The sequence below is a fragment of the Bos javanicus genome, chromosome 4 (genome assembly GCF_032452875.1).
Source record: "Bos javanicus breed banteng chromosome 4, ARS-OSU_banteng_1.0, whole genome shotgun sequence".
Lineage (NCBI taxonomy): Eukaryota > Metazoa > Chordata > Mammalia > Artiodactyla > Bovidae > Bos > Bos javanicus.
Window position 1 is genome coordinate 44,813,542 of NC_083871.1, and position 21,737 is coordinate 44,835,278.

The following is a 21,737-nucleotide window of genomic DNA, read 5'->3' on the forward strand; positions in this document are numbered from 1 at the left end:
TATAGAATTTTCACCATACAGATACAATAGACATAAATCACCTCAAGAACACAGATAATAGTAATGTGTACAAAAACATTAGAAGGTGATGAGTTTTTAGTACTACCTATATAAAAATTTTAGATATATAAGGAAATATCACACATCATTTGAGAAAAGTTTTATTCAGTAAAGGATGCTGTAATAATTGGTTAGTTATTTAACAACTCTTTTTTTTAATCACTGAAGTATAGTTAATTTATAATGTGTTAGATCCCAGTGTACAACAAAGTGATTCAGTGATACATACATGTATACATATTTATACACACACACATACACATATGTATATAATATATTCTTTTTAAGATTTTTTCCATTATAGGTTATTATAAGATATTGAATATAGTTCCCTGTGCTATACAGTAGGTCTTTGTTGTTTATCTATTTTATATACAGTATCAATAACCTCAGATATGCAGATGACACCACCCTTATGGCAGAAAGTGAAGAGGAACTCAAAAGCCTCTTGATGAAAGTGAAAGAGGAGACTGAAAAAGTTGGCTTAAAGCTCAGCATTCAGAAAACGAAGATCATGGCATCTGGGCCCATCACTTCATGGCAGATAGATGGGGAATCAGTGGAAATAGTGGCTGACTTTATTTTTGGGGGCTCCAAAATCACTGCAGATGGTGATTGCAGCCATGAAATTAAAAGATGCTTACTCCTTGCGAGGAAAGTTATGACCAACCTAGACAGCATATTCAAAAGCAGAGACATTACTTTGCCAACAAAGGTCCATCTAGTTAAGGCTATGGTTTTTCCAGTAGTCATGTATGGATGTGAGAGTTGGACTGTGAAGAAAGCTGAGTGCCGAAGAATTGATGCTTTTGAACTGTGGTGTTGGAGAAGACTCTTGAGAGTCCCTTGGACTGCAAGGAGATCCAACCAGTCCATTCTAAAGGAGATCAATCCTGGGTGTTCTTTGGAAGGAATGATGCTAAAACTGAAAGTCCAGTATTTTGGCCACCTCATGCGAAGAGTTGACTCATTGGAAAAGACTCTGATGCTGGGAGGGATTGGGGGCAGGAGGAGAAGGGGATGACAGAGGATGAGATGGCTGGATGGCATCACCGACTCAATGGACGTGAGTTTGAGTGAACTCCGGGAGTTGGTGATGGACAGGGAGGCCTGGCGTGCTGCAATTCATGGGGTCGCAAAGAGTCTGACACGACTGAGCGACTGAACTGAACTGAACTGATGTATATGCTAATGCCAGACTCTTAATTTATCTCTCCCCTTGCCCTGCTCCGCCCTGCTATCCCTAGGAGTTTGACAACTCTTGATGTGAGAAACAAATATTCTGAGCTCATGGACTGCACACAAACAGGCTTTGGGCCACATGGGTCAAACGTGTTAGATCGTTGTTTCATTTATCTACCAAAATAAATTCTAGCTTGATTATAAATTTAAAAACAAATCATAGAAGAAAAAATGGATATCAAATGCCTGGAAGGAGGAAAACTCTCTATTTTTAAAAGATTCACAAGAAATTTCAAAGGAAAAATTTGGTAGATTTGACTGAATACAATGTGGCAAGTCAATAATGAGATAAACAAATATGTCACCACCCTTTTCCTAGGCTTGCACATTTCCAGAAAATGGTTAGAGAGCAAAGATAAGGAAGAGTACCACCTAGAATTTTCTCTGTTTAAGCATCTCTAAATGCCTCATTGGCATTTTTAAAAAGATCTAAAAATAGTTACATTCTCAAAAATGATTCACTCCTTCTTTGAAAAATGTTTTGAATCTCTCCCAATATGAGTATATATGCTTTCCTAATTAGTTTTTCCTTGGTGAAAATAAGGGATAATTGAATGATGTAAATTTTGGATAAAGTTGAATATCCTGTCAGCTCTTAGTAATGTATTCTTCCGTGCCTTCTCCTCCAAAGAAGTGCTAGCTTGTCAACAGTCCATAGGTCAAAAAAAACAGCAAATACTAGGTTTCCTGGAGGTGATGAGGGGGCCCTAGCAGGTAACCAGAGCATGGCAGTAGGGAACCTGGCGCTGCAGAGTTCAGTCTGAGGAAGCAGGATATTGGCTTTCTGTTGTAGAGAAGTCCGAACACTGGACTAGAATTGAGGGGCCAGGCTTCAAAGTCCAAGAACGAGGACCACCAGAAAGAGACAGGCAGAGCTTAACTCAAGCTACTGGGCAAATTGCTACAAGAGTGACACCAAAACACCAGCCAAGGCAACGGATCAGTTAATTATTCAGTGGATACCCACCAAGAAGGGAGAGCATCAGCACTGGAAAGCAGTGGGACTTGAAAGCAGTCTCCTGTTATCAGGATAGGGGTGCCACAGTCGGGGGGTGTTAGTAAAAGGAGATGCCTTTGGGTGATACTACAGCAAATCAGGGCCTAGAGGAGCATAACTATTTTCAGGGTAATACAGATAACACAAGCATTACCTTGGCAGGAGTCTCATTGTCCTGTTGGTGATAATTGTGTTAGACAGATTGAGATACAGGACTCCAGGGCAGCTCTCAGAGATGTATCTCATTGATTCATCCTGCGTAACAGTAGAGGGAAGAATCTTATTAAAGTCTAACAGGCTTTGCTATTTCCCCATTATCTATCATCTCTCTCCCTGCCCCCCAAAAATATATGCAAGACTTGATCTCTTCATACTTTTTATTAGTTATAAATCAAATTAAGTAGAAGATTGCTTTGCTTGCAACTTCATTACTCCCTCCCCTTCCTTTTCTTTGGGCTTTCCTGGTGGCTCAGACAGTAAAGCATCTGCCTGTAATGCGGGAGACCTGGGTTCTATCCCTGGGTCGGGAAGATCCCCTGGAGAAGGAACTGGCAACCCATTCCAGTACTCTTGCCTGAAAAATCCCATGGATGGAGGAACCTGGTAGGCTACAGTCCATGGGGTCATAAAAAGTCAGACACGACTGAGCAGTTTCACTTCACTGTTCCCTTTCTTTGGAAATAAAGTCCCATTCCATCACAATGACACTTCATTAAAATTTGAACCCTTGCCATTTCAACATCATGACAAGAAATTTGAGCTCGTGTCAAAGTGCCAAACAGTCTTGACTCTTTAGATATATGAAAATGATTGAAAAGGGATCCATTTTTAAACTTACTATAATCATTCTGAAAGACGGGAGTAGTAAACTCTTTCAACTGGACTTCATTAAAAAGTGAGTCCATATTCATACACGGATATGTATATATATATATATATAGAGAGAGAGAGAGAGATGTTTGTGTGTGGTGAAGTTTCTGTGGTTCCATTACTGAATATTTAAAACAGCTGAACAGATTTTCACCAAACTTATGATGAGTTTGAGATGGCCTGAATTAGAGGCTGCATACATGTCGGACATGAAATTTAGTGTCGAGGAAACTGCAGGAGAATCTTAAAGATTCAGTCAGCCCTCCTCCAGAGAGCTGAAAACCAGAACAAGAGAATAGTGTGACTGCGACATGAGAAAGGCAGAAAAACAAAGAATGATTTCAATCATGAGCCCTAAACTCACGTTTACAAGACAGATGAATTTCAAGCTTGGATTGCAACGCTGCTTCTTGTGTGGGTAACTAATTGTAAAATGTTCTAGAACGAGTAGCAGCAGGTTTGTGTTTATTTAGTGATGGTGGAGGAGTCTCCCCAGGAATTTTGAAGACGTCTGCTAGTTTTAAATATCTGTGGTACATTGTCCTAGAAATAGGCCATTACAGGGTCAGGTAAACTGTCACTAGGCTAGCTGATGTGGTTTGGGGAGGGATTCTGCATGGATAGTATGGCTGCCCCCAACAGCACAAAGGATGGCAGATATTTAGTTTCAGCAGGACCATCGGTGCTTAATATTCTATTCTTAGCTACTTCTTAGAATCATGAATATTAAAATAACAAGATTCTACAGGTCAAAGCATCTTGCACATGGGATAAGAATTGGTTGATTTAAGGTGCAAACCACACCTTAAAGAGAACACAAGGGTTTTTTTAAGGTGTAAAACTGTAGTTCTGCTGTAGAAAAGATTCTGTGTGTCAGTAACACCTGAGAACAAGTACAGGGCTTTGAATAAACACTGTACTCTTGCCACTGCATTCAAGATGCCAGCAAGGTTTCTAGACATTCCATCATAGAAATGTAGGATTTGGATATCCATGTATAGATTTTAAAAAGTAAACAGTACACTTTTCCCCAACAGGAATGGAGAGAACAGCATAATGTGTGGCATTATAGTTTAATACAAAGAATCTATCTTCAAAAATATTCATGGTGTCAACTATCGAAGTGACTATGCGCCTGTTGGAAGATTCAGGCAAAAATGCAGATGAAATGGGACATGGAGGAGGAGGGAAAGCTGGTTTACACCCTTAGAGAAGTAGCCACACAGATGTAACTGTGGGAACCAGCAAGAGGAAGATGTAGTAGGCTTTCTGTAACATGGAATAATCCGATGTTCCTTTGAGACGAGGAAGCAAACCATTCTCTTCATTTTCCTGTCTGAAGCAAATTCAAACTAATTTTGTTTTCAATATTTAAAAGAACAAAAGAACTCAAGTTGCAATCCCCAAATACTTCAGCACATAAATGCAAAAACTGTTTCTGTGTTTAACACTGCAAGATGGTCTGTGGAATTTGTCCACAATGCACTCGAATCTTTCTGGATGTAATATATTCATAAGGCAAGCTTCTTAAACCTTTTTGAATAAATGTTACTCAACTCCTTAAATGTAAGCCAGTCTCTTAGTCTTTGTCTCAAAAGGAAAGACAATAGTAAAATGTAGCTGGATAAAATTATCAGTCCTGTATATTATTAGACTAAAACTGGAAAAAAGACTTTGATGTTCACAAATTCAACACAGATGGCATTGTTTTGACTTTCCTTTTAGAAAGCCAAATTTACAGAATATGATCTTTTTTCCAAGCAAGAACTAAAGCTCCCTGAGGGCAAGAATTGGAACCTAATTCATCTTAAATTCCCTATAACACCTCTATTTTGTAACATATAAGTTCCCTATATATCATATATCTTTAACACAGTAGGTACTAAAAATATGCACATAAAGAATGAAATAGAGTAGAAATCTGAAAGAAGAAACTGTAATGATGAGGCTGGATAGATAGCAAGAAGGAGCCAATTCATGAAGTCTTTTCACCTGTGCCAAGGTGCATGGACTTCAACCTAGAACTGGTGACTTAAGAGGAGCATGAAGCAATCAGGCTCTTCATTCTGTTCCTCCTATCTCCAAGTGAAGAGCACAGCCTGTGCAAAGGCAGAACAGCAAGAGGAGCTTGGTGCACACAGCAAAGAAAACATAGCAGGTTGTGGCTGCTGCAACTTAATGTGCAGCAGGACTTAGAAGAAGGTGAGACTGGAGAGTGAGGCAGAGGCAAGATCACCGAGGGTCTCCAGAGTACAGTAATTTTAAAGAACTGACTTTATCCAATAGTGTGGATGACAGGCATTTGTATAAATGGTGGAAGATAGTAGTGAAATGGTCAGATCTGCCTTTTAGAAGGAATATCTGTGGTCACGCGGTGGAAGACAGATTGAAAGCAGAGGAAGCCTGGAGACGGGGACCAGGAAGGAGCTGACTAGGGTTACGTGTTCATTTCCATCCTCTTGGGCACACAGTTGACAGCCAGGAAGACTGATAAATTGACCCTGTTGTCTCTGCTGGAGCCCATTTTTTTCTGTCTCATAGACACACATGACCTTAAACATAAATATAGCTCATTTTTGTGTCACTGTTGAATAGTTTTCACTTTCCAGAGATTCCAATCTTGGGCATGTCTATAGGATAAATAATAGCATTATATAAATTGGATAAAATTTCTTGGCAGTGTTTGCTTTCTCCATATTTAATATAAATGAGCACACAGGCATGTATTTTGGCAGAACCTCTGTGTTATTAGTACTCTAGTGGAGCAAGTCTGAATCCATATAAACAACAGTAAAATAAGCTTCTTATACTCACTGTGAGCGTTGGACAGTCAGAGACATTCAGCTCTTGCAGGTTTTTACAGAAACCTAAATCAAACAAGTTACATATTACTAAAAAACATATTACAAATATTTAAACTTAAAGTTTTTCCACCTTGCATTCAATGCTGTGTATTCATTAGAAAGCAAACCAAAACCCCTGGTAAGTAACTTGTTCTAAGTATATGGTTTCCTTTCCTAGAAAAATGATTTCTTTGGGCTTTAAAATTAAAATATGCTTATTATTGTTTGAGGATTACAAAAGGAAAGGGGATAAGAGAAAAATACTACTTTGGGAAAAAAACTGTATATACTTAGAGCTTTTCAGCTTCGAAGCATTTGAAAAAAACCAATTTGGTTTTTTTGTGGTGTGACATTTTTGTTAATTTAGGAGGTTGTGTTTCCTTTTAACATTATGAAATTTTTCAAACATACAAAGAAAGTTGAGAGAATTGATGGATTGTACAATGAATATATCCATCACCCATATTCTACAATTCATATTTTACTATATTTGCTTGATCACATACCCACCTGTACATCTTTCTCTCTATCCCTCCATTCATCTTAATTTCTTATGCATTTTAAAGTAAGTTGCAGACATTGGGACACTCCCCCCAACAAATACTTCAGCATGAATGTCATGAATAATTCAGCATGCACAGTAATTGACAGAATGTTTATATTTTAGGTTAGATAGCCATAAAGTTTACAAAGAATTTTAGATTGATATGTGGAGAGTCAGAAAGTCCAAGTGCCTGATGAGTTCTGGGACCAGAGACACCTGCCCAGCTTGTGATCTAGAAGGGAAATCAAGACATTTGTGCAAAGAGCTAGACAGCAAAGTGTTACACAATCAGCTCTCTGGGTCTAGACTGCCATAAGTAAGACTCCAAATCTGAGACAGAAGAGAAACAGTGAAGGAACAGAGAACAGTGAATGGAAGGAATGCTTGGGGCAAAGAGGGGAGAAGGCATTCTAAATGGAGGAGACCCTACAATCAGGAAAACTCCAGGCAAGGGGGTAATCCCGGCATTCACACTGAGACAATGAATAGAAAACACATCTGTTGCTCGTAACCTCAGAGCCCCACGATAATAACAACAGAAATGTTATTAATTATAAATCCATTTTGAACATTTCTTCCTCCTTACAAGTATGTCCTAATAAGTGCAAACCAGAACCAATTTCAGAATTTTAAAAATGAAAAATATTCTTTAAAATGTGCAGATTTTGGAAGTCATCAGTAATACTGAAGGGAAAAATAGATTCCAAAAAGATAACTAAATTTATGAGATTATTTATATTTTAAATAGCAGTTACTTGAATTCATGCAATTCAACAAACATTTAACAAGAACCTGCTATGTACTAGAAACTCTGCAGGTGCTGGAAATAACAGCAGTGAACAAAATAGAGAAAAATCCCTGTCCTTAGGAAGTTTATATCCTAGTTGGGGAAGAAGGACAATAAACAAAAGAGGCAAAATACTTATTTTGACAGATGGTGATACATGTTCTGGAGAGAAATAAAACAAGAAATGGATTAGAGAATCACCAGTGAGTGGGAAGGGGTGCTACTTTAAATAGAGCAACCAGAAAAGGTTTTGCTGAGAAGGTGACATTTGAACCAAGATGTGCAGGAGATGGCAAGGACAGCTGGCAATTTACCCTGAGCATTTCTAGAGCCCACATTCAACATGATTGGTGATTGTGAGACAGCAAAGGAAACAGAAAAATAAGTTCAGCAGAACATCCGTTGGAGTCCTACTCGTTTGCACATCTCAAAGCTGTGAGAAGAATCCCTTTAACTTCTTGAATCCAGTTTCAGTTTTCATAATGCTAAATCCTAACAGTTTAACTGAGTTCTTCCCCTGGACCAGGAACTGTGAAGTATTCATTGCGGTGAGCCTGTTTCTTCTTCCCCCCAAATACTAGAGGTATCATCAGTCCCCCTTCACAGATGCTGAAGATGATGTTAAGTAATTAGCCTGAGATCACACAGTCCAGCAAGTAGAAGAGCTGTGATTCACATTCAGAGCCCAAACATTTAGCCATGAAACCAGGCAAGCAGGAGGGTGTCGAGCTTTGTACACCACTTTCTACATGTACCTTTATTATAATAATTGGAATGCTTTTGCCTTAAAATAAAAAATAACTTGAGTTCCATGTCTCCTGGTTTAGAGTTTATGGGAACTTGAATAGAATTTGTATCCTGCTGTTGGGTGAAAATTGTATAAATCTTGATTATGTTGAATTGGTTCATAGTGTCTTTCAGGTCTACTCTTTCCTTCTACTTTTCTGTCTATTAAGTTTTGAGAGTTTGATATTGAAACCCCAACTAAAAAAATCTTAATTTGCGTACTTAAAAATATTGTAACATATAGTAGAACTATATGTAACTTTGCTCTGTATTTTCCAAGTCTCCTGTAAATGTGTTATCATACTTTCATAGTTTAGAAAAAAAAAAACTTGAAAATTTGATTTTATTAGTCAGTTGCAATGTTCACAAATGTCTCTATTTTTTTTCCTTTTGCAATCTAGGGACTGCCATACCTCAGCTGGGTCTCATTCTTCCTGAACTGCTTTAGTTAAGATTACCCAAACTTGGATTTCAAAGGAGTACTTTCATTGTTCCATCTGTCACACCAAGTAATTGGGACCAGCTGGATGTCAGGATGCGGGTGGCAATCATCGTAATCCTACTTTTCTTTTGTAAAGCCGCTGAGCTCCGCAAGGCAAGCCCTGGGGGTGCAAGAAACCGAGTGAACCATGGCCGGGCTGGTGGAAGCCGGAAAAGCTCCAACCCGGTCAAACGCTATGCACCAGGCCTCGCCTGTGAGGTGTACACATACCTTCACGAAAAATACTTAGATTGTCAAGAAAGAAAACTCGTTTATGTGCTGCCCGACTGGCCTCAGGATTTGCTGCACATGCTGTTAGCAAGAAACAAAATCCGTATACTGAAGAACAGCATGTTTTCCAAGTTTAAAAAGCTGAAAAGCTTGGATCTACAACAGAATGAGATCTCCAAAATTGAGAGTGAGGCTTTCTTCGGTTTAAATAAACTCACCACTCTCTTACTGCAGCACAACCAGATCAAAGTCTTGACAGAGGAAGTGTTCATTTATACACCTCTCCTGAGCTATCTGCGTCTTTATGACAACCCTTGGCATTGTACTTGTGAGATGGAAACGCTTATTTCAATGCTGCAGATTCCAAGGAATCGGAATTTGGGGAACTATGCCAAGTGTGAAAGCCCACAAGAACTGAAAAATAAAAAACTGAGGCAGATAAAATCTGAACAGTTATGTAATGAAGAAGAAAGTGAACAATTGGAGCCAAGACCCCAATTGTCAGGAAAACCCCCAGTCATCAAGACTGAGGTGGACTCTACTCTTTGTCACAACTATGTATTTCCCATACAGACACTGGACTGCAGAAGAAAAGGTTTGTAAGTTGCTTACTTTTTCATTTTTGTGGACGATTAAAAATGCTTTTTGAATGTTATGAATCCGTGCACCACCACCACCTACCCATGACTTAGAATTTCTGGTGTCATTTCCGCCATGGGAGATTTTAGTGAGGCTCTTGACATATTAGTGAAGACACTGTGTGGTCTGAGCACTGTTAATCTACCCTGGGACAACAAACAATTTAGTTGTCTCTTTCATTTCTGACATAGGTTAATAACTTATTTGTAATATTAAATTAAAGCCAGATGTCATTGAATTAGGGTTGTATAGAAAATGGTATTATTCCTTCCAATTACTGTAAGGTTTTTTTTTTTTTAAGAACAGAAAGGAAATGTTAAGATGAACCAAGAGACTCCAGCACGTCTCAAAGAAATTATAGACAGGAATCTGTTAATGTTGAAGAAACAGAAGTCAATTTGTTGATTTATCAGCGAAGTCATGCTCAAGGCTTGCCCCCCTCACTCTGAGTGTGGAAGGTGGCACCTGGTTAAATAGCACCATGACCATATGACACCAAAAGATTTGCTTACTATGACACTCTGTGAATTTTGATGCTAAAGTAGAGCGATTACAGCATTGTAAGCTGGGAGATGCCATCATGGGATCCTTTAAGTTCGAGAGAAAGTGCTCATTAATTGAGAACCTACTATGCTCCAGGTATTTCACATACATGCTGTCCACAGCTGCCAGCAAGGTAGTAGTAATATCCCCATCTGTAGAGGGGAGGAGGAGGAGAAAGAGGCTAAGGGACATTCAGACACTTGCTTGTGGTCTCACAGGTAAGCAGCAAAGCTAAGTCCACCTGAGCCTGCTGGCGTCCAGAATTAGTCTGCTGCTGCTGTTGCTGCTGCTAAGTCACGTCAGTCATGTCCGACTCTGTGCGACCCCATAGACGGCAGCCCACAAGGCTCCCCCATCCCTGGGATTCTCCAGGCAAGACCACTGGAGTGGGTTGCCATTTCCTTCTCCAATGCATGAAAGTGAAAAGTGAAAGGGAAGTCGTTCAGTCGTGTGCGACTCTTTGTGACCCCATGGACTGCAGCCCACCAGGCTCCTCCGTCCATGGCATTTTCCAGGCAAGAGTACTGGAGTGGGGTGCCATCACCTTCTCCAAGAATTAACCTAATCATGTTCAAACAAGCTCCTGAACACGGGAAGCATTAAAGAATTTGAGGAAAGTTGGTACACATCGTTTCTCTGTAACTCACTGCTACAGTGAGTACTTGGTGCTTCAGGCCAAAGAACATATTTTACTAGGATTTTCTTTGTAATGCTTAAAAACTTGAATTATACATTTAAAAAAATGATTACGAAGCTACTATTCCTAGACTTGAGTTAGAAAATTACTCGATATTGCTGAGGTTCTATCCTTAAGCTAAAGTTCATTTGCACTTGCTATACCAGAGAAAATAGAGTTAAACTCATTATCTGAGAAAAAATGCATCAAAACAAAATTGAAGATTTCTACAACTAGCTGCTGCTGCTGCTAAGTCGCTTCAGTCGTGGACCACACTGTAATTTAAGAAAAGATAACATAGTAGGAAAGAACTTTCTTATTTACTGTTTTCCTACCCTTGGGCCATTCCTTCTCTAGTAAGTCTGTTTCTGCCTTTGTCTTTGTTTCCATAATATTTTTGACTCTTGGCAAAAATCAACTTAGAAAAATACAAATTTATTTTTATTGCTTTCCTTCCTCAAGTTATTATTGTCTAAGCACAACCTTTCAGATATGCCCCATAAATTCATTGCCCTTGCTTTAGAAACACATATTATTTACTGGAAAGCAAAGTTTCATGACATGCACAGCTAGTACGTATCATTCAGGTTCATACACTAAAGACAACTTGAGTTCCTCCACGTATTAATAATGGTGTAAATCAGAGCCTATACTTTTTAGATTATAAAATGTTTTTTCTTTTAATATCATCAATATAAATCTCCCTCACTATGGTTGATATCATTCTATTGATTCAGTTGGTCATTTACTTTTCATTTTTTGTTATATTGTTGATTCTCATAAGTTTAAAGTCAAGGATCTTGTCTTTTAAATTCCCTTTGGTACTGCCTGGCACAGGGCCATGTTCTTTAGATTGATGGCAATAGCTGAGCTGCTTCCTTTGCTCTTACAAAGCAGTAATTTAAGCAACTTTTAAAAATAAAAATACATAGTAATTAAAAATCATGACTAGAATTCAAGTATGACAATCTGAATTTTATCCATTGTAGTTTTCCTTATTCCATTTTATAAATAGATAATAAATGTCAGCTACTAAGAATGACTGTTCAGCAGTATTTATCTCTTAACTCTCTGCCAGAATATAGCAATATTTTTGATTGTGCTTCACATGTTGGACACCATGTAGGATCTCTCTCTCTTTTTTTTTTTTTTTAAGTTGCTCAGTTGTGTCCAACTCTTTGCAGCCCCATGGACTGTAACCTGCCAGGCTGCTTTGTCCATGGAATTCTCCAGCCAAGAATACTGGAGTGGGAAGCTGTTCCCTTCTCCAGGGGATCTTCCCAACCCAGGGATCAAACCCAGGTCTCCCATGTTGCAGGCAGAATTTTTACCATCTGAGCCACCAGGGAAGCCCTAAAGAAGTCAAGAATGGAACTAGCAGTGGTATTAATGAGAAGTGTTAGTTGCTCAGTCATGTCCGGCTCTTTACAACCCCATGAACTATAGCCCACCAGGCTCTTCTGTCCATGGAATTCTCCAGGCAAGAATACTGGAGTGGGTAGCCATTTCCTTCTCCAGGGGTCAAACCCAGGTCTTCTGCATTGCCAGCAGATTCTTTACCATCTGAGCCACCAGGGAAGCCCATATTAATGAGAACTGCCATCTAAATGCTCTGTGTGCCTAAGATATAGCAGTTTTATGCATTGTCATTTAATCCTTGGGGCTTCCCCAGTGGTTCAGTAGTAAAGAATCCACCTGCGATGCAGGAGACCTGGTTTCTGTCCCTGGGTCGGGAAGTTCCTCTGGAGGAGGGCATGGCAACCCATTCCAGTATTCTTGCCTGGAAAATCCCATGGACAGAGTAGCCTGGTAGGCTATGGTCCACGGAGTCGCAAAGAATCAGACATGACTGAAGCGACTGAGCACACACACACATTTACTCCTCACAACCTTAAAGAAATACTAGCATTATCATTTTATGAAGAAAGAAGCTGAGGAGTAGAGAAGTTAAGTTGCCCTTTAAGGTCATGTAGGTAGTCCCTAAGCAATTCCCAAGCCATTGGTCACCATGTTGCTGCTGCTACTGCTGCTAAGTTGCTTCAGTCGTGTCTGACTCTGTGCAACCCCATAGACGACAGCCCACCAGGCTCCCCTGGGATTCTCCAGGCAAGAACACTGAAGTGGGTTGCCATTTCCTTCTCCAATGCATGAAAGTGAAAGGTGAAAGCGAAGTCACTCAGTCGTGTCCGACTCTTAGCAACCCCATGAACTGCAGCCCACCAGGCTCCTCCGTCCATGGGATTTTCCAGGAAAGAGTGCTGGAGTGGGTTGCCATTGCCTTCTCCAGTTGGTCACCATACAATTCACCATATACCATCACCTTCAAGATTTGGGGTATGCCTGTTAACCAAGAAGACTTTATAAAAGCCTTCTGGGTGCTTCCTCCCAGTATTGACTGTCTTCTTAGGCTCTGTACAACACATCAACATGCAATCACACACAAGGAACCTGAATACAGATTCCCCTGCCTTGGGAGTTGTACCTTCCCCAACTGACGGATGATGAGTCAGATGGTGTGCATAGGGTACCTAATACATAACAGTTTGACCACATAGACCTCAAAGATCACTATTTTTGCCTTAAACATCTGACAACAAGAAAAAGAAAATAATAGCTCTATTCACTGGGAGGCACTTTACCAACAAAACTTAGTCTTTCAAAGGGAATAAATGTGAGATTAGTTAAAAGGCATATTTATACCTTATTGAGATGGATGGATTTGGCAAAAACACATGAAAGTAGGTTTTAAAAACTGCTTTTTAGCTTCACACTTACCAGAATAATTTGCTATTTTTAAGGATTCATTTTCCTCCTAAGATTAGGGCTGGGGAGAATTATGACCAAAAATTGCTCCCAGCTGCCTCCAAAGTTAATTTCACTATTAGTTTGAAGAGTAATTAGGAATCTTTAATTCACAATAGACTAAGGTCATTTATGTCTCTTTACCTACCACTACCAAACCTTCAGAGTAGTTCTGACATTGCTGACAATCAAGATAGCCTACTAAATGGGAAATTACCTGGAAAAAATCCCAGTTTCCTCCTCAAAATCAGCAGTTTGGTGAGGGGAGAGGCAATGCTTGTCAGGGGTGATAATCAAGTAAATTTGGCATTTATTGAAGGTTTACCAAAATTATTGGATAGCAGCAAATAACCAAGTGGTGCCTGGTCTAGAAATGGGGGCATTGACCAAATTTGACTTCTGGTCTCAGGACGTTTATATTTATATAATCTTTATCAAAGGCAACCATATTTCACATCAATATTTGCAATTGTCATTTAAGTTTAAGGTTAAAAACAAAAGACTGTTTTTACTCATCAGTACAACAAATAAGATTTTTCCATGTGTTCTAAGCCTACTGGTAGAGGCTTTGGTTTGCCTTTACTGGTATTACTTGTGGATCCTATTTTTACCCAGGGCTGTTGGTAACAATGCCAAAGTTGGTTCTGCAATTCATATTCCTCTTCCACAGGTCTGCCACAATGGTTAAGCTGGGTTTCAGGGTGTTCTCATAAACATTTTTTCTACCCATTTATTTGTGGTAAACCCACTTTAGCTTCGGAGAAGGCAATGGCAACCCACTCCAGTACTCTTGCCTGGAAAATCCCATGGACGGAGGAGCCTGGCAGGCTGCAGTCCATGGGGTCGCTAAAAGTTGGACACAACTGAGTGACTTCACTTTCACTTTTCACTTTCATGCATTGGAGAAGGAAATGGCAACTCACTCCAGTGTTCTTGCCTTGAGAATCCCAGGGATGGGGGAGCCTGGTGGACTGTCATCTATGGGGTCGCACAGGGTTGGACACGACTGAAGCAACTTAGCAGCAGCAGTAGCACTTTAACTTGTTCTACAATGGTTGCTTGAAAGGTCTCTTATCATTCACTCTCATGCCCAACCCAGCAGATGTTGGTTCAGCAAGCAAATCCTGATAAATAAGCTGCTTTCCAGAGCCTGCTGCTGCTGCTGCTAAGTTGCTTCAGTCATGTCTGACTCTGTGCAACCCCATAGATGGCAGCCCACTAGGCTCCTCTGTCCCTGGGATTCTCCAGGCAAGAATACTGGAGTGGGTTGCCATTTCCTTCTCCAATGCATGAGAGTGAAAAGTGAAAATGAAGTTGCTCAGTCGTGCCTGACTCTTAGCGACCCCATGGACTGCAGCCTACCAGGCTCCTCCGTCCATGGGATTTTCCAGGCAAGAGCACTGGATTGGGGTGCCATTGCCTTCTTCCAGAGCCTAGAAGATACTAACTCTGCTGGCAAGGAAGACCTCAGCCCTTAATGGCTTTGTAGGGTTTTGGTGAGAACTTGGGCTTTTATTCATAGTGAGATGAGAAACAAAGGATTCTGCCATCTGGTAAAGTGACAGATCTGACTTATGTTTTAAAGTCATGTGGACTTAGGACAATATTGGGATGATCCAGACAAGAGGTGATGGTGGCTTAGACCAATGTGGTCACAGTGAGGGAAGAGAGGGGAGGTGGGATCCTGGATATTTTGAAATAAAACTTTATTTTCTTTTAAAAATCTGAGAAAATGCCACAACCATTCATTGCCAATAATTATTCTAAATGCTAAATGTCAAGAAATTATTTCTTCTGCCTACCCTCAAGTGTTCTCTGTGGTTTTCAGTTCTTTCTAGCATCTCCATCTCCTTGTTTACATGGAGTATGTAAGAGAGAATGTAGCTCTCCAGTCAGGGTCTTGCTGGTCCTAAAGGAGGATATTACCTCAGTATTTCAACATTATAAGTTCAAATCTTAAAATCTTTCACATTTCTATGTGTTGGCAAACACAGTTCTAGGTCAAATGAGACAGTATCTTATCAGAGGATGGAAATAAAGTCAATCCAAATTTTCAAAGCACTTTTACTATAAGAGGGCTCAATATTCTTATGGCTTCCCTGGTAGCTCAGATGGTAAGGAATCTGTCTGCAATGCAGGAGACCTAGGTTCAGTTTCTGGGTTGGGAAGATTCCCCTGGAGAAGACAATGGCAACTCACTCCAGTATTCTTGCCTGGAGAATTCCATGGACAAAAAGCCTGGCAGGTTACAGCCCCTGGGGTCGCAAAGAGTAGGACATGATTGAGCGACTAACACTTTCACTTTCATACTTTCAATATTGCTGAATCATTTTGGGCTTCAAAATCACTGCAGATGGTATCTGCAGCATGAAATTAAAAGACACTTGCTCCTTGGAAGAAAAGCTATGACCAACCTAGACAGCATATTAAAAAGCAGAGACATTACTTTGCCAACAAAGGTCCATCTAGTCAAAGCTATGGTTTTTCCAGTAGTCATGTATGGATGTGAAATTTGGACTATAAAGAAAGCTGAGCGCCAAAGAATTGATCCTTTTGAACTGTGGTGTTGGAGAAGACTCTTGAGAGTCCCTTGGACTGCAAGGAGATCAAACCAGTCCATCCGCAAGGAAATCAGTCCTGAATATTCATTGGAAAGCCTGATGCTGAAGCTGAAGTTCCAATACTTTGGCCACCTGATGCGAAGAACTGACTTAATTTGAAAAGACCCTGATGCTGGGAGGGACTGGGGGCAGGAGGAGAAGGAGACGACAGAGGCTGAGATGGTTGGATGGCATCACCGACTCAGTGGACATGAGTTTGAGCAAGATTCAGGAGATGGTGATGAACAAAGAAGCCTGGCGTGCTGCAGTCTATGGGGTCACAAAGAGTTGGACACTACTGAGCAATTGAACTGAAACTCAACATATTTAACGAGCTCATTGTTTCCCATGTGTTATTAGATAACTAACTTTGTTGCTGCCTAAAAACTACCCCAAACCCTAGCAGCTTAAAGCAACACACTTTATTATCTCACAGTTTCTGTAGGTCAGGAAACCAGACATGGGTTAGCTAAGTCCACTGCTTCAGGATCTCTCACGAGGCTGCAATAAGGTATTGACCAGGGCTTGGTTCTGTGGTCTCATCTGAAGGCTCAACTGGAAAAACATCTTCTTCCAAGCTCATATGGCTTGGTAGGATTCAGTTCCTTAAGGACTGAGGGCCTGAGTTCCTTGCTGGCTGTCAGCCAGAGGCCGCCCTTAATTACTTGCCATGTAAGCCTCTCCAACATGGCACCTTGCTTCATCAAAGCCACCAAAAGAGAGTCTGCTAGCATGACAGAAGTCACAATTACTGATAACCTAATTATGAAAGTGACATCCTATCATATTTGCTACATTGTATTGTTAGAAGCAAGTCACTAGGTTCAGCCCATACTTAGGGAGAAGAGTTTACACAAGAACATGAATATCAGTAGAGGGATTGTTGGGTGCCATTTTAGAGGCTGGCTTATTTATTTGTAATATATTAGACATTGTTCTAAACCTCCTTCATGAAGCTTTCATGGCTAGGAGGGTATGAAAATGAAAAAAAAATCAGTAAGATGTACACTGTGTCTGATGTTGCTATCTACTATTGAAAAAAAAAAAACGGACATGGTATTATTACTGTTGTCTGCTTGAAAGCAGCGAGATGTCATTTTAAATACAGAGCCAGAAAGGTCTTATAGCCATCCCAATATATTGTTTCCACCCCTGTTGCTGCCCCATCCTCATTTTACCCTACATATGCCAGGTTTGAGGATTGTAGGCAGATGGGCAGCATAAATGAGACTGAAAGGCACCATGACTAGCCAACAGAGCATAGCAGTTAGAAGCACAGGTTTGGGGGCTAGCATGTCTTGTTTAAATCCTAGGTGTGTGACTATGAACACATTGTGCCTCTACTTTATCTGTAAAATGCAGATAAATGTACTTTCTAGCTTATAGGATTCTTGCACTTAATACTTGTTAGGACACCTAGAAAAGTTCTTATGCAGAGATACTAAGATACCAAGATCCCATCTAGAAGAAAAAAGCTAATTTAACAGTAATAAGGATACCAGAGAAGGAAACAATTGACCATGGATTCTAAGCTGTTAAAAGAAGGGAGGAAATAAGACTGGATCTTTATGAAGATAAACATACTATTAGTTAAGAAATCATATATACCAGAGGGTTTTTAAAAAATATTTGGAAGAAATTATCAGCAACTCAGTTATTCTGTAGCAAAAAGGGAATCATGGATAGATGTATACCACCTTTCATAAACTTTACTGTACCTAGTTCAAAGAATTTCTACATATTCAAGAAGTCTTTGGTCATGCTACTTCTCAGGTATGAACTAATCTGCATATTTTATTTGTTGCTTCTAGTTTCTTAGGTCCGAACAGGTTTGTTTCTCTTCATAGGTTCCACTTGCTCTACTTAGAATTGAGCAAAACCTCTTCAGAATATTTTGCTAAAGATTAAAATAAAGGGCAAGTATTATGCTAAAATATAAAATAAACATGCTTTATAGTTCTATAAAGCATAATTTAAAGATATATAAATATGAAAGATAGGAGAACCTTAATTGCCTATTAACCTATGAAAACTGGACTCTTCTTCCAGAGGCTTCTCTTGTAGCAGTAGTAGTGGTAGCAGAATTATTATTATTATTATTGTTGTTGTTCCTGAGGAGTCCAGTTACTGCAGTACCTCGGGAAGAGTTAGGGATGAGTGAGTACAACTGAATCACAAGGATTCAGGGAGTAAATGGTGATCAGGAAGCAAATGAGGACTATACTTTCTCGAATTTTAGCATCCAAGGAAAGAAGAAATAAGATAACAGCTTGAGGGTCATCAAGGTCAAGGGCTTTTGCTTCTTTTTTAGGATGGTGAAATCTGAGCTTATCTGTTGAGAGGTGAGGGATGAAATGAAGATGCTGCAGAGAGGCAGTAATTAGTAGTCAAAGCTCTTAGAGGAGTAGGAAGGAAATCAGAGGGGACACGCATGGAATGGTTTGATTTGTAGGTTTTATTTTGTTTCAGCTTTCTATTTTTGAAAAGCTTTCCGGGTGATTCTAACAAACGGATAGCCTTGAGCCCTACTAGCCCACACTGCCTGTTGTCCTCCTTGCCGTCTCTAAGAAGTTTCTCAGAACATTTCAGCAATGAGTGATATCTGCTCCTCTAAGTGAGATGCACTTAGGTTGCTGGGCTTTGGAGGAATTCAGTATATTCTCAGGCTTGTTCATAGCAAAGTTCTTTGGCTTTAGATGGGTTATCCTTTTTCCTTTCAAGAGCTGACTCTTTATCACATGAGTGATAGAGTCAGTGGGGTCCAGAGGAGAGCTTGGTAACCTGAACATGATTTTTTTTCTAGAGTTGAAGAAAGTTCCAAACAACATTCCTCCAGATATTGTTAAACTTGACTTGTCACACAATAAAATCAACCAACTTCGACCCAAGGAGTTTGAAGATGTTCATGAGTTAAAGAAATTAAACCTCAGCAGCAATGGCATTCAATTCATAGATCCTGGTAAGTTCCACAAATAGCCTTTTTAACAGACCACAGGTATTCTCTGGCAACATTTATAGTAAATACAATTTAGTTTTTGAAAAACTAAAAAGAACTTTGAATTTAATTAGAACTTGCTTGGCACTCAGAAAAATATTTGCCAAATTGTTGCTTTATGAAGTATGTAATAGTATGTAATATTACTAAGCAACAGTTATTCAATTGGTCAATTATTCAATTGGCCCAAAGAAGTGTTTTGTAGAATATATTTAAAAAATAAGAGTATGTGGCTAATAATATGCTACACATGTTGTGATTTTTTTTAAAAGGAAATTCAGATTTGGCATTCTCTTTGCTATTCATTAAGTCCCAACTTGTTTAAAGTAAGACTTTAACAGTAAATTTGAAACATTCTGCTAAGCAGAATAAATTAAGTTCATAAAATTAAGTATGCTCATAAATTAAGATAAAATGTGCTCAACTTAGAGCCAGGTAGATTTTTACTACTACTACATTGCTTCAGTTGTGTCCGACTCTGTGCGACCCCATGGACGGCAGCCCACCAGGCTTCTCCGTCCATGGGATTCTCCAGGCAAGAACACTGGGGTGGGTTGCCATTTCCTTCTCCAATGCATGAAAGTGGAAAGTGAAAAGTGAAGTCATTCAGTCGTGTCCTACTCTTAGCGACCCCATGGACTGCAGCCTACCAGGCTCCTCCATCCATGGGATTTTCCAGGCAACAGTACTGGAGTGGGGTGCCATTGCCTTCTCTGAGATAGATTTTTACCTAATCCAAAATCAAGATCAATTCTTTTTCATCCTTCAAACCTCTTCTCCATTTGCTAAGCAAAGCCCCTGACAAGAATGAATATGGTAAGTTAACACACTGAATTTAGAAAGAACTGAGAATGATTGCAATGGTGATCAGATTTGTAATGTACATAATATTTGTGTCTTCCTAATTGAGAAGCCCAGTGTTTAAAAATGTGTATTAATGCATATATGCTATCCTAAGTCACTTCAGTCATGTCCAACTCTTTGTTGACCCTATGGACTGTAGCCTACCAGGCTCCTCTGTCCATGGAATTCTCCAGGCAAGAATACTGGAGTGGATTTCCATGTCCTCCTCCAGGGGATCTTCCTGACCCAGGGATAGAACCCAGGTCTCTTATGTCTCCTGCATTGGCAGGCAGGTTCTTTACCACTTGTGCCACCTTGGAATACTATTTTTTCGTTGTTGTTGTTTTTCTTTTTTTGTTATTTTTGTTGTTATTGTTATTTTTCTTTTTTAAAAAAAATTATTTATTTTATTAATTGAAGGATAATTGCTTTACAGAATTTTATTGTTTTATGTCAAACATCAACATGAATCAGCCATAGGTATACATATGTCCCCTCCCTCTCATCTCCCTCCCCATTCCACCCCTCTAGGTTGATACAGAGCCCCTGTTTGAGTTCCCTGAGTTATACAGCAAATTCCCATTGGCTATTTAACATGTGGTCGTGTAGGTTTCCATGTACTCTCTGCTTACATCTCACCCTCTCCTCCCCTCCCACCCACCTGTATCCTTAAGTCTGCTCTCTATGTCTATTCCTCCATTACTGCCCTGCAAATAAATTAATTGGTACCATCTTTCTAGATACCACATATATGCATTAGTATATGATATTTATCTGTCTCTTTCTGACATATTTCACTCTGTATAATAGGCTCTAGGTTCATCCACCTCATTAGAACTGACACAAATGTGTGCCTTTTATGGCTAAGTAATATTCCATTGTATATATGTACCATAGCTTCTTTATCCATTCATCTGTTGATGAGCATCTAGGTTGCTTCCATGTCCTAGCTATTGTAAATAGTGCTGCGGTGAACTTTGGGGTACATGTATCTTTTTCCGTTTTGGTTTCCTCAGGGTATATGCCTAGTGTGGGATTGCTGGGTCATATGGTGGTTTTATTCCTAGTTTTTAAAGGACTCTCCATACTGTCTTTCATAGTGGCTGTATCAATTTGCATTCCCAACAGTGCAAAAGGGTTCCCTTTTCTCCAGACTCTCTCCAGCACTTGTTGTTTGTAGACTTTTTGATGATGACCATTCTGACTGGTGTGAGGTGATATCTCATTGTGGTTTTGATATGCATTTCTCTGATAGTGAGCAATGTCGAGCATATTTTCATGTGTCTGTCAGCCATCTGTTTGTCTTTGGTGAAATGTCAGTTTAGGTCTTTTTAAATTGAAGTAAAATAGTTGATTTACAATATTGTGTTAGTTTCATTTGTACAGAAAAGTGATTCAAGAATACATATGTATTTTTTCAGGTTCTTTTTCATTATAAGTTATCACGAGATATTAAATATAGTGACCTGTGCTACACAGGGAATCCTTGTTGTTTATTTTATATATAGTAGTATATAATTTCACTGACTTACTCATTATTTTAATCTCTAAGCCCATCCATATGGCTGCAAATGGCAATATTTCATTCTGGCTGAGTAATATTGTGTGTGTATCTGTATATATACATAAACATTCATCTATCAATAGACACTTAGGTTGCTTCCATGTCTTGGGTATTGCAAATAGTACCTGCAGTATTATCCTTTCCCCCTTTGTTCAACTCAGTTTCAGGAAAGTATGATATTTTCTACATTAACAAATATGTACTGAGCATCTGGAAAATGTCAACCACTTTTCC

General features: G+C 39.5%; 2 protein-coding genes across 2 annotated transcripts in view; one reads left to right on the forward strand and one right to left on the reverse strand.

The window, feature by feature from the left end:
* The window catches only part of FBXL13 (F-box and leucine rich repeat protein 13), a 218,177-nt gene that overhangs the window by 108,378 nt on the left and 88,062 nt on the right, over window positions 1-21,737 (reverse strand). The window contains exons 10-11 of the mRNA XM_061413891.1: window positions 5,984-6,036; window positions 2,454-2,554 (exon numbers count right to left, since the gene is read on the reverse strand). Coding sequence (XP_061269875.1) covers window positions 2,454-2,554; window positions 5,984-6,036 — 154 coding nt within the window. The remainder of the gene's footprint in view (window positions 1-2,453; window positions 2,555-5,983; window positions 6,037-21,737) is intronic.
* LRRC17 (leucine rich repeat containing 17) overlaps window positions 1-21,737 on the forward strand; it is a 36,722-nt gene that overhangs the window by 11,571 nt on the left and 3,414 nt on the right. The window contains exons 2-3 of the mRNA XM_061413880.1: window positions 8,531-9,436; window positions 18,905-19,060. Coding sequence (XP_061269864.1) covers window positions 8,665-9,436; window positions 18,905-19,060 — 928 coding nt within the window. The 5' untranslated portion in view covers window positions 8,531-8,664. The remainder of the gene's footprint in view (window positions 1-8,530; window positions 9,437-18,904; window positions 19,061-21,737) is intronic.